The 12,999-nt window shown below is 44.7% G+C and overlaps 1 protein-coding gene across 1 annotated transcript; it reads right to left on the bottom strand.

Annotated features, from left to right (window-relative positions):
- Positions 1 to 1,248: 1,248 nt before the first annotated feature.
- LOC105001282 (late cornified envelope protein 3B-like) lies at positions 1,249 to 1,512 on the bottom strand. Its single transcript, XM_010857465.1, has one exon. The coding sequence runs from the start codon at positions 1,510 to 1,512 to the stop codon at positions 1,249 to 1,251; it is 264 nt and encodes an 87-aa protein (XP_010855767.1).
- Positions 1,513 to 12,999: the final 11,487 nt, after the last annotated feature.

Here is a 12,999-nt window from a genome sequence, read left to right as displayed (position 1 = left end):
TAGGTGCTAAATGAATATTTGATCTTATGATTATTTTCATTTTCAAAACCAGGGCCATCTCCCACTATCACTTTTCTCTTTTTCCAAATTTTCTTAGGTCAGATGTTTACATGCAGAGTCCGCATCCTATTTCTCCACATCTAGAACCACTCCAGTTTTCACTTTCACCATTTAATTGCCCCCAGATCTTTACTGAAGAAATTGAATTAGTAGTTACCTGTTAGGGCTTCCATTCCTCCCCTGGTCTCTCAACAACTTTTCTGCTGATTTTGGATTCTTCAGCTCCCAATCCCTGTCTCTTCAGTGGGGATCCTGGAATTGCCTTTCACATTCTGGTGGTGGTGGTCACCTCCCTGAGAAGTCTGCTTCGGAGTCAGAGCACTTTTCACACCATTACTTAGTAGGCAGTAAGGCCTTTCATTGGTGTGGGATCAAAACCAGTAACCCCTCTCCCCCTCATGAACCAACATAAAGTTTTCCTACAAGCCCTTTTGGAGGAGTTGGAGCTATTAATTTTTCTGGTCTAGAATCAGTGTATTATTCCTTATGCAAAGTGGTGGTGGCTGGAGGAGCAGAGGGGAGAGAGACTCACAGAGCAGCCTGCTATCGTTGCTTAGCTGCTCTGTCATGTCCAACTCTTTTTCGACCCCAAGGACTGTAGCCCACCAGGCTCCTCTGTCTGTGGGATTTCCCAGGTGAGAATACTGGAGCGGGTTGCCATTTCCTTCTCCAGGGGATCTTCCCGGACCCAGGGATCGAACTGGCATCTCCTGCATTGGCAGACGGATTCTTTACCATTGAGCCACCAGGGAAGCCCAAATAAATCTTTTGTGATCCCATGGATTGTTGCCTGCCAGACTCCTCTGGCCATGGGATTTCCTAGACAAGAATACTGGAGTGGTTTGCCATTTTCTTCTCCCACAGAACAGCCTGCGCTGCAGCAAAGTCTCAGACAGTCTAGGATACAGAGGAAACAAAAACTTTATTCTTTCATAGGATCAGACAGGGGTGATGACAATCAAGGGGGCAGATACTATAATTTCCAGCAGAGATGAGGTGGGTATCCAGTGGGCTCCTGGAGAGTGGATAGCAAGAGCCACTGTGGAGGGCTCAGCCGCTCTCCAGGAGCATCTCAGCAATGGCCAAGGGCTCAGAGACTGGGGTGTTGGGAAGGAAAACACTAGGCTGACAATGGCTTTGGATTCTTGTTTCCTCTGAAATCACGTGTCTCAGCATCAGGAGGCCAGGTCAGCAGCAGCCTCCAGATCCCTGGCCACAGCCAGAGCGCCCGGACTGCAGACCACCATCACCATCACAGGAGTCGGAGCTCTGGCGCCGGCAGTGGTGGGACCTGCGGCGCCTGTGGGAGCCCAGGCAGCAGCCGCCCTCAGAGCTGGGGGCGCAGCCTGAGGAGGCTGGAGGCAGACAGTGTGCTGGGCTCTTTGGGGGGCACTTGGGGGAAGGGCACTTGGGAGGGCGCTGGCATTGCTGCTGGTTCTGCTGGCAGGACATCTCAATGGGAAGTCAGTGAGCCTGGACACATTCAAGGAGAAAAGATCAGTGCACAAGCTCCAGGTCAGTGTCTCCCCTGTGAGCGGTCTTACTAGGGCCTATGCTTCTAATCCCAGCTACCTCCTGAGCTGTGATATTCAGGAGGAAAGCGGAAATGGATCTCAAGTTCAACTGACCTGGCAAGACAGTTCCCTCACTCTCTACTCCTTCCTAGAACCATGCTGTCATCCTCTAAGTGGGCCCCATAGAAACACGGAGGCAAGTACACCCCACTGGGAAGTGACCCCTGGAGGATGTCTGTGTGTGTATGTGTTTCAGAATGATGAGTGGGGGGATGCTGAGAGCCAGGGCTCTGGTGTGTCCCAGACCCTGATTCCTCCCACACAAGTTGTTGCTCACTGTCCCCTTCCCTGCCCCCAACTGCTCTCCAAAGTCCCCTTCTTGCTGTCTCCACAGACACCTCTGCTTCTCTCTTCCCCACCAACCCCGAGTTTGTCTCCACCACACTCCCTGCTGAGGCTCTGTCCCCTCCAGTCACTCACCGCTGCAGTGGAGGCAGAAGGATGCTCCCGAGGAAGCTGTGGATGTGGAGCCCAAGGCAGGGGCCCTTTTATCCTGCGCTGGGTGTGTGATGCACCGCCCGAGCATCCTGCTGCTTTCACAATCAGGGGGAGGGTGACACACACTCCCATCCTGGCTTTCCAGCTTCTTCCTGCATCCTTGCTAAGATGTCAGGTGAGAGGGAATCAGGAAATGTGGATGACGACTCCTTAGGTGTGTTGGGGACCTGCTGTTTCTCCTTTCATTCATGCAGCTCAGATGCTTTAATTTCAGCTCTGCCTCTTGCATCTTTGCTGAATGAAGAAATGTGAGGATGTAGACATATATGTGACATATTTCCTGACCTTGAACATTTCAAGTTTAAGTGGACAGACTTCACAGAAACAAAACATATGTCTGATACCGTGTGATTTGTCCTGTGATACAGTTGTCTCCAAATGCCACTGTCTTGTTTCTGCATATTTCCAAGGGTAATGATGTTTTCAGATGTAATTGGCTCCTGACATCTGGAGATATTGAGTGGTCTGAGACCACTGGACCCTGGGGATGAGATGTGTTGGGCAACAGATGTAGGGCGGGGTGCAGAGAGACCCCTTAAGAGAACTAAGACAGAATTATATAAATGAGCAGTTTAAGTATCAAAAGGACGCACAATAGTTGAGATCACAAGACTCATACTTGTGCGAAAAATCCAGTTTGTCCATAGTTAGTTTCCTGTGAGATACAATGATATTGATTATAAGAAATAAAATGATCTCCTAGTGTGAAATGCTTCATGTGATTGATGAGAGTCATGCAGATGATTTGTCCAATATGATGCTGTTGATGAGGCTGATGATGATGGTGATATTATATACATCACATTTAGTGGAACAGATCCGAGAGTTTCTCAGGTTTGTATATGATGATTTTGTATAAAAATCTGAATCCCATTTTCCCATTGCATTTTAAAAATGATTTTATTTATCTATTTGGTTTTGTGGCTGTGCTGGGTCTTCGTTCCTGTGTAGCTTTTTCTCTAGTTGTGGCGAGCAGGGGCTGCTCTCTAGTTGCTGTGTGCTGACTTCTCATTGCAGTAGCTTCTCTTGTTGCAGAGCACAGGCTCCAGGGTGCGCGGGCTTCAGCAGTTGCAGCCCCTGCACTCTAGAGCCCAGGTTCAGTAGTTGTGGTGCTCAGGCATAGTTGGGCTTTCCAGGTGGCTCAGTGGTAAAGAATCCACTGTCAATGCAGATGATGCAGGAGATGCGGGTTCGATCCCTGGGTCAGGAAGATCCCATAGAGGAAGGAATGGCAACCCTCTCCAGTATTCTTGCCTAAAACATTCCATGGAGAGAGGAGCCTGGCAGGCTATAGTCCATGAGGTCCCAAAAAGTCAGACGTGACTGAGCAACTGAGTACACATGTAAGAGCTTATTTGCTCCATGGCATGTGGGATCTTCCTGGAGCAGGGATCAAACTCATGTTTCCCACATTGGCAGAGGATTCTTTACCACGGAAGGCCCCCACTGGATTTTTTTTTCAAGTACTAGAGGTGAATTTGCCATTGATTTCATCTCTACTATCACAATAGCTGCATTTTGCTGTTTGTTTCCAAAAGAATACAGTCAGAAGTACAACAGAAATTTAATTATTTATATTTAAATTAAACACATTTTTAAATGAAATATTTTTATGGTAAATATGTGTGATTATTTTCTGTATTTTATTGCTTTTAGGTACAAAAGTCCCTATACAGATTTGCACTTTACAGCTTACCTACTTTAAAGCCTGGGGGTTCCCTATTTTATTTTGAGTTGTGTATGGCAGAATGAATTGAAGTGGTACATAAAGAATAGTAACTTGGGGATGAGGGAATGGGGAAGGGTCAGAGCTGGCACTGACCTTCTGTGCTGATATTCTCCTGCCTTAAGAAGGCATCTCTTGCTGAGGGGATAAGTAGGCTTAGCCCTAGGACTGTGCTGGAGTCCTCACATTGTGTGGGTCCTCACATTGTTGAGGACCCACCAATTGATGGTGCATTGGAAGGAATTACTAGTGAATGGTGATATTGGTCCTTTCTCATATGAGACTAGTGATAATACAGAAGTGGGACATACAGTATCGAAAACCTCCTAGCCAGCTTTCCTGGTTTTGCTGGTGATGGAGGCTATCAGAATGCAAGATATGAAAATGGCCATTCTAATGATGGCATGCTCCTAGGGAGCTCAGATCTTCTAAAATGTCCATCATGGTTCCTGGTCTGTGACTTTGGATGGAGACACCACCTTTTGTCTTTCTTCTTACAGGTTGATATTTGCCTTGAGTCCCTTCCCCTTACTAACTGTCCCACCAACTCTCCTATGTAATTCCTTCTCCTTTAAGTCATTTCCTTTACTTAATAAACTTCTGTTGAGCATCGTCTATATGCCCCATGCAAAGACCACCAGGAGTACACATACAGTAGAACAAAGTTGTGTTGATTGGCTTGCTGCAATGATATAGTACATGATGGGGAAATATTAAGATGTGCTCGCTAAAGAATTTGGGCTCGTGTTAGGTAATTTTGGTGTAGGGCTCAAGTGAAGTGAAAGTTGCTGAGTCATGTCCGACTCTTTGCGACCCCATGGACTCTACAGTCCATGGAATTCTCCAGGCCAGAATACTGGAGTGAGTAACCTTTCCCTTCTCCAGGGAATCTTCCCAACCCAGGGATTGAACCCAGGTCTCCCGCATTGCAGGTGGATTCTTTACCTGCTGAGCCACAAGGGAAGTCCAAGGGTTCAAGGAAATGAAGCTTTCTTTTGGATTGGGTGCTATAAGAAAACAGAGGTACTTCTGTGATAGGGTATCTTAATAATTTTTAGTGAGAAAACAAGAGCAATGGGACAAGGCTAAAGGCTAATTGAGTTAGACATTATGGAATTGAGTTGAATAGTATGAAAAGATATGACACTGAAAGATGAATACCCCAGGTTGGTAGGTGCCCAATATGCTCCTGGAGAAGAGAAGAGAAAGAACTCCAGAAAGAATGAAGAAGCTGAGCCAAAGCAAAAACAATGCCCAGTTGTGGATGAGACTGGTGATGGAGGTAAATTCTGATGCTGTAAAGAACAATATTGCATAGGAACCTGGAATTTTAGGTCCATGAATCAAGATAAACTGGAAGTGGTCAAACAGGAGATGGCAAGAGTGAACATCGACATTTTAGGCATCAGTGAACTAAAATGGACTGGAATAGGTGAATTTAATTCAGATGATCACTCTATCTACTACTGCGAGGAAGAATCCATAGTCAACAAAAGAGTCCAGCGAGCAAGAATCCCTTAGAAGAAATGGAGTAGTCCCCATAGTTAACAAAAGCGTCCAAAGTGTAGTACTTGGGTGCAGTCTCAGAAATGACTGATCTCTGTTCATTTCCAAGGCAAACCATTCAATATCATGGTAATCCAAGTATATGCCCCAACCACTAATGCCAAAGAAGCTGAAGTTGAATAGTTCAATGATGACCTACAAGACTTTCTAGAACTAATGCCCCCCCCAAAAGATGTCCTTTTCATCATGTGAAAGTGAAGTCACTCAGTTGTGTCCAACTCTTTGCTACTCCATGGAGTGTAGCCCACCAGGCTCCTCTGTCCATGGGATTTTCCAGGCAAGAATACTGGAGTGGGTTGCCATTTCCTTCTCCAGGGGATCTTCCCAACCCAGGGATCGAACCCAGCTCTTGCGCATTGCAGGCAGATGCTTTAACCTCTGAGCTAGCAGGGAAGCCTTTTCATCATAGGGTACTGAAATGCAAAAGTAGGAAGTCAAAAGATACCTGGAGTAACAGACAAGTTTGGCCTTGATTACAAAATGAAGCAGGGCAAAGGCCAGTAGAGATTTGCCAATAGAACACACTGGAAGCAAACACCCACTTCCAACAACATAAGAGACAACTTTACACATGGACATCACCAGATGGTCAATACTGAAATCAGATTGATTATATTCTTTGCAGCAGAAAATGGAGAAGCTCTATGAGTCAGCAAAAACAAAACTGGAAGCTGAATGTGGCTCAGATCATGAACTTCTTATTGCAAAATTCAGACTTAAATTGAAGAAAATAGGGAAAACCACTATCCATTCAGGTATGACCTAAATCAAATCCTTTACAATTACACAGTGGAAGTGACACGTAGATTCAAAGGATTAGAGTTGATTGACAGAGTACCCCAAGAACTATGGGCTGAGGTTTGTAACACTGAACAGGAGGTGGTGATCAAAACCATCCCCAAGTAAAAGATATGCAAAAAGACAAAATGGTTGCCTGAGGAGACCTTATAAATAGCTGAGAAAAGAAGAGAAGTGAAAGATAAAGGAGGAAAGGAAAAATATATCCATCTGGATGCAGAGTTCCAAAGAATAGCAAGGAGAGATAAGAAAGCCTTCCTAAGTGATCAGTGCAAAGAAACAGAGGGAAACAATAGAATGGGAACTACTAGAGATCTTTTAAAGAAAATTAGAGATACCAAGGGAACTTTTCATGCAAAGCTGGTCACAATAAAGAACAGAAATGATATGGACCTAGCAGAAGCAAAAGATATGAAGAAGAACTGTATGAAAAGAGTTCTTAATGACCCAGATAACCATTATGGTGTGACCACTTATCTAGAGCCAGACATCCTGGAGTGTGAAGTCAAGTGGGCCTTGGGAAGCATCACTACGAGCAAAGCTAATGGAGGTGATGGAATTCCAGTTGAGCTATTTCAAATCCTAAAAGATGATGCTATTAAAGTGCTATACTCAATATGCCAGCAAATTTGGAAAGTTCAGCAGTGGCCACTGGACTGGAAAAAGGTCAGTTTTCATTCCAATCCCAAAGAAACACAATGCCAAAGAATGTTCAAACTATCGCACAATTGCGCTCATCTCACAGGATAGCAAAGTAAGGCTCAAAATTCTCCCAGGGGCAGGCTTCTACATTATGTGAATCAAGAACTTTTAGTTGTTCATTCTATATTTAGAAAAGGCAGAGGAACCAGAGATCAAATTGCCAGTATCTGTTGGATCACAGAAAAAGCAAGAGGATTTCGGAAAAGCATCTACTTCTGCTTTATTGACTACACTAAAGACTTTGACTGTGTAGATCACAATAATCTGTGGAAAATTCTTAAAGATATAGGAATGCCAGACCACCTTACCTGCCTCCTGAGAAATCTGTGTGCAGATCAAGAAGCAACAGTAAGAATCAGACATGGAAAAACAGACTGGTTCCAAATTAGGAAAGGTGTATGTCAAGGCTGTATATTATCACCTTGTTTATTTAACTTATATGCAGAGTACATCCTGTTAAATGCCAGGCTGGATGAAGCACAAGTTGGAATCAAGATTTCTGAGAGAAATATAAATAACCTCGGATATGCAGATGACACCACCCTTATGGCAGAAAGTGAAGAGGAACTAAAGAGCCTCTTGATGAAGATGAAAAAGGAGAGTGAAAAATTGGCTTAAAACTCAACATTCAAAGAACTAAGATCATGGCATCCAGTCCTATCACTTCATGGCAAATAGATGGGGAAACAATGGAAACAGTGACAGACTTTATTTTCTTGGCTTCCAAAATCACTGCAGATGGCTATTGCAGCCATGAAAAATTAAAAAGACACTTGCTCCTTGGAAGAAAAGCTACAACCAATCTAGACAGCATATTAAAAAGCAGAGACATTACTTCGCTGACAAAGATCCTTTTGACAAAGGATAGTCAAAACTATGGTTTTTCCAGAAGTCATGTCTGGATGTGAGAGTTGGACTATAAAGAAAGCTGACTGCCTATGAATTAATGCCTTCAAACTGTGGTGTTGGAGAAGACTCTTGAGAGTCCCTTGGACTGCAAGGAGATCAAACTAGTCAATCCTAAAGTAAATCAACCCTGAATATTCATCTGAAAGACTGAGGATGAAGTTGAAGCTCCAGTATTTTCGCCACCTGATGGGAGGGGCCAACTCATTGGAAAAGACCCTGATTCTGGGAAAGACTGAAGGCAGGAGGGGAACGGGATAACAGGAGGATGAGATGGTTCGATGGCATCATAGACTCAATGGACATAAGTTTGAGCAAGCTCTGGGAGATAGTGAAGGACAGGGAAGCCTGGCATGCTGCAGTCCATGGGGTCGCAAAGAGTGGGACATGACTGAGTGAGTGAAGTGAACTGAAAGATCTAATTCATAGAGAAGGAGCATTTGTTTATGTTGGCTGAGAAAAGGGGATGCTGGTCATTTTTGTGGTTTGGCCAACATCTTGTTTTCTTCGTTCTTAGAGGGTTCTTGTTTTTATCTTACTCCCTCATGGTCACAGAGTTGACTGTCTGATGTTTTCTGAACTTGTTTTTATTGGACTGGAGAATATATAGCTTAACTGTTAGATCTAGGGCAGCTTATTGACAGCAATCTGGGTCTGCTCTTTTCTCAGTAACAATTATAGGTCAATAACCATGATCCCATCACTTCATGGCAAGTAGATGGGGAAACAGTGGAAACAGTGGCTGATTTTATTTTTCTGGGCTCCAAAATCACTGCAGATGGTGACTGCAGCAATGAAATTAAAAAGACACTTATTCCTTGGAAGGAAAGTTATGGCCAACCTAGACAGCATATTAAAAAGCTGAGACATTACTTTGTCAACAAAGGTCCATCTAGTCAGGGCTATGGTTTTTCCAGTGGTCATGTATGGATGTGAGAGTTGGACTATAAAGAAAGTTGAGCACCGAAGAATTTATGCTTTTGAACTGTGGTGTTGGAGAAGACTCTTAAGAGTCCCTTGGACTCCAAGGAGATCCAACCAGTCCATCCTAAAGGAGATCAGTCCTAGGTGTTCATTGGCAGGACTGATGTTAAAGCTGAAACTCCAATACTTTGGCCTCCTGATGCAAAGGGCTGACTAATTTGAAAATAGCCTGATGCTGGGAAACATTGAGGGCAAGAGGAGAAGGGGACGATGGAGGATGAGATGGTTGGATGGCATCATGGCCTCAACGGACATGGGTTTGGGTGGACTCCAGGAGTTGGTGATGGACAGGGAGGCCTGGCATGCTGTGGTTCATGGGGTCGCAAATAGTCAGACATGACTGAGTGACTGAACTGAACCCCATGATCAGCATAGGAATAGAGCAGTGAGAAAGAGGGCATGATATCTTCCTTAAGGGAGACTCTAGCAGACTGAGCAAACATTGAAGAATTATTTATACCAGCTATGAAAGTGAAAGTTGCTCAATTGTGTCCAACTCTTTGTGACCCCTTGGACTATACAGTCCACGGAATTCTCTAGGCCAGAATACTGGAGTGGGTAGCCTTTCCCTTCTCCAAGTGATCTTCTCAAACCAGGGGTTGAACCCAGGTCTCCTGCACTGCAGATGGATTCTTTACCAGTTGAGCTACAAGGGAAGCCCAAGAATACTGGAGTGGGTAGCCTATCCATTCTCCAGCAGATCTTCCTGACCCAGGAATTGAACTGGGGTCTCCTGAATTGCAGGCAGATTCTTTACCAACTGAGCTATCAGGGGAGCCCATGCCAGCTGTAATGGTCCCTGTACAGAATTCAAGTGCCATGGGGCACATCAAAAATAAGCTGTTGGGGTTTAGACTTTGCTGCAAAAATGAATGAATGTTTATATCTCTGTATGTTGTGGTGATCAGACGCAAGGCTTGTTCTGAAAGAAGTAAGCATGGAAGCCATTTCTCCACCATGAATGGCAACCCTGAGTCATTGGTGGGGGTAGGGCTTAGGCATGGAATGTAGGGGAGTGGGTGCGATAGTGGAGGAGTGAGGAGGGAGCAATTTGTGAAAAAGTAACACAAGTCACACATTTTGGGATAGTTTCAAAGGGTCAAACTATCCTTGTCAATGACTGTCAATGGGCAGTTTTCCATGTCCTTCATGAAACATCAGTGGAGGACTCTCACCCAGGCTTTGCCCTAGCCCCATCCCCATCTGCCTGTCTTGGATGATTCCACAGAAGACCTGGAGACAGAGCTCATTAATCTCACCTCCACCCTGATGAGTTGCTCCTGTCTCTCACCCCTTCTTTTTCTCATGAGATCAGGTGCTCTGCAAGCCCCACAAGCAGAGCTGACATCCTGTGATGACAGAGAACAGTCATAAGATCATGGCCTGGTCACTTCCCCCGGAGTACCTGGGCAACTCCCTGAGAGTCGGCAATCTCAGGAGACCCATCCCGAGGAGCCTTGGCTTCCTATGGCCCAGAAACATCAAGGAAATAGAGAGACAGGTGTGACTGAATGAACCTTGGGACAATTTCATGACTTAGTCATTACAGTTGGTAATTATAGGAACAGGAGATGCAGGATCTCAAGTTTAACTCCTTGGAGTGTATTTTGGACGTTTCGTATCGGCAGTCAAGGATGAATCAACAAACGAAATATCCTTTGCTTACAACTCACAGTTGCTGCTCAGTTCTGGCTCCTCCCACCCCCACAATTCCTTCCATGGCAAGCAGCTGAGTCTTTCTTTTTCTTCCTTTAATAATTTTACTTGTTTATTTTTGGTTGCACTGGGTCTTCATTGCTACACCTCAACCTTCTCTAGTTGTGAGTAGGCGGTACACTCTAGTTGTAGTGTGTGAGCTTCTCTTTGGCTTCTCTCATTTCAGAGAACATGGTCTAGGCACATGGGCTTCAGTAGTTGTAGCTCATGAGCTCAGTAGTTGTGGCGTGAGGGCTTAGTTGCCTCATGGCATGTTGGATCTTCCCAGACCAGGGATCAAACCTGTGTCCCTTGCATTCCAGGGCAAATTCTTAACCACCACTGGACCACCAGGGAAGCCCTCTTTAAAAGGAAAAAAAAAAATTTTTTACTGGAGTAAAAGTCACAAAATGTAGAACATACTACTTTGACCATATTAAACTGTACAGGTCAGTGGCACTAAGTACCTTCACTTTGTTGTGAAACTCTCACCATCACCCATCTCCTGAATCTTTTTATCTTGCTAAAGTGAAACTCTGTCCCCATTAAACAGTAAGTCCCCATTCCTTCTCCCCACCCCCACCCCTGGCCCTTGGCACTTACCAATGTACTTTCTGACTCTACGAATTTGACTATTCTAGATATCTCATATAAGTGGAATCAAACAGTATTTGCTGCACATAATGTATATTGGAATGCTTTTTTTTAAGGTTAACTTAATATATGTCTTACAAACAGATAAAATCAGGATAGGTAGCCAGAAACTACCTCACAACTTCAATGCCAATTTGAAGGTGTGTTTTCCCAAAGTTCTTATGATCCTAATTTCCTCTTGAAGCTGTGGCAGCCCAGAGAGCAGAGGCTCAGCAGAAAGGACAGCAGGTGGGCCTGGGGCCCTGAGCAGGAACTTCTGGGAGCTTTGGCAGGGACTTGATACTCTTAGTTTTGTTCCTTGACATCTTGGGGGGATTTTATTGCCTCTGCTGCTGCTACTGCTAAGTCGCTTCAGTCGTGTCCGACCCTGTGCGACCCTATAGATGGCAGCCCACTAGGCTCCTTTGTCCCTGGGATTCTCCAGGCAAGAATACTGAAATGGGTTGCCATTTCCTTTTCCAATGCATGAAAGTGAAAAGTGAAAATGAAGTCGCTCAGTCATGCCCCGACTCTTAGCGACCCCATGGACTGGAGCCTACCAGGCTCCTCCGTCCATGGGATTTTCCAGGCAAGAGTACTGCAGTGGGTTGCCATTGCCTTCTCTGTTTATTGCCTCTAGAGGTAGTAAAAAGGCAAATAATTGTATGTGACTACATCAGCTTTTAAAAATGACTTTATTTCAGTGCTTGTGGTTCTGAGACCACAACTTAGGGAAAATTTCTGAACAAAAAGGAGTAGGGAAATAGAAACTAAATTAAATGGAGGGAACCTGACTCCAGAGAGAAGAGACCAAACCTTGGAGGTCTTTTCCTATTTCAATTTGCAGGCAGAAAAATGGAAGGGAGTTGGAGAGGGTAAGAGTGGCAAGTCTTATTTAAGGGAAAGCTTCTTACATCTCTAATCCCTTTGCAGGCCCTTTGCATCTCCATGGCGTTGAGAGTTTTTTTTCTTTTTTAAAAAATATTTATTACTTTATTTGGCTGAATCCAATCTTAGCTGTGGCATGTGGGTCACATATACTCTAGCTGCAGCACATGGGCTTCCCTCTAGCTGTGGCACGTGGGCTCCAGAAGGTAAGAGCTCAGTAATTCTGGCATGTGGGCTTAGTTGCCCTGAGGCACATGGAATCTTGGTTTCCTGACCATGGATCAAACCCACATCCCCTTCATTGGAAGGCAGATTGTTAACCACTGGACCACCAGGGAAGTCTCCATGGTGTCAAGAGTTTTGAGGACAAAAGGAATCCAAGAACTTCCAACACAGTTCAAATGTGTTCCTCAGTCTTCCTATGGCTCTGCCATTCTTTCTTTTATTCATTTATTTATAAAAATCATTACTTTTTTCAAACCACTAATATTGAGATGACAGAACATGCTGTGCTGGGCAAAGGTGATTAAAAAACAAGGAAGATGCTACCCTACCTTTAGATTTCACAGTGTAGTAGGGCCAGGAGGCAAGTAGTGAAATAAACATAAACCAACAGAGGATGTTGCAATACACATCTGGGGAGTCCTCAGGCTGGAGGTCAGAGTTTTGGGGCATCAGTCCCTTGTTCCTCTGCAGTGACTCTGAGTGAATGAGTCACTGAGATGTTGTCATCTGCTATCACTCAGGATGGTTGATGATGAGCAGAGATGTGGAGACTGTACTCTGTCCAGGCACAGTAAATTCAGGCAGGGCAACTAAGAGGAGCTCATAGAATGCAAGAGGCATCTAGTGGTCCGCCAGGAAGAAGAGATAATGCTAGTGTGGAGGGGAGAATGAGCTGTGAAAGCGCTGGAGGGTTTTAAGACATTGGGGACAGAATAATAGGGTAATTAAGATTGTCTACTCTGG

Source organism: Bison bison, unplaced genomic scaffold (assembly GCF_000754665.1).
Source record: "Bison bison bison isolate TAMUID 2011002044 unplaced genomic scaffold, Bison_UMD1.0 scf7180017864381, whole genome shotgun sequence".
In the NCBI taxonomy this organism is placed as follows: Eukaryota; Metazoa; Chordata; class Mammalia; order Artiodactyla; family Bovidae; genus Bison; species Bison bison.
This window is presented reverse-complemented; position numbering and strand designations above follow the sequence as displayed.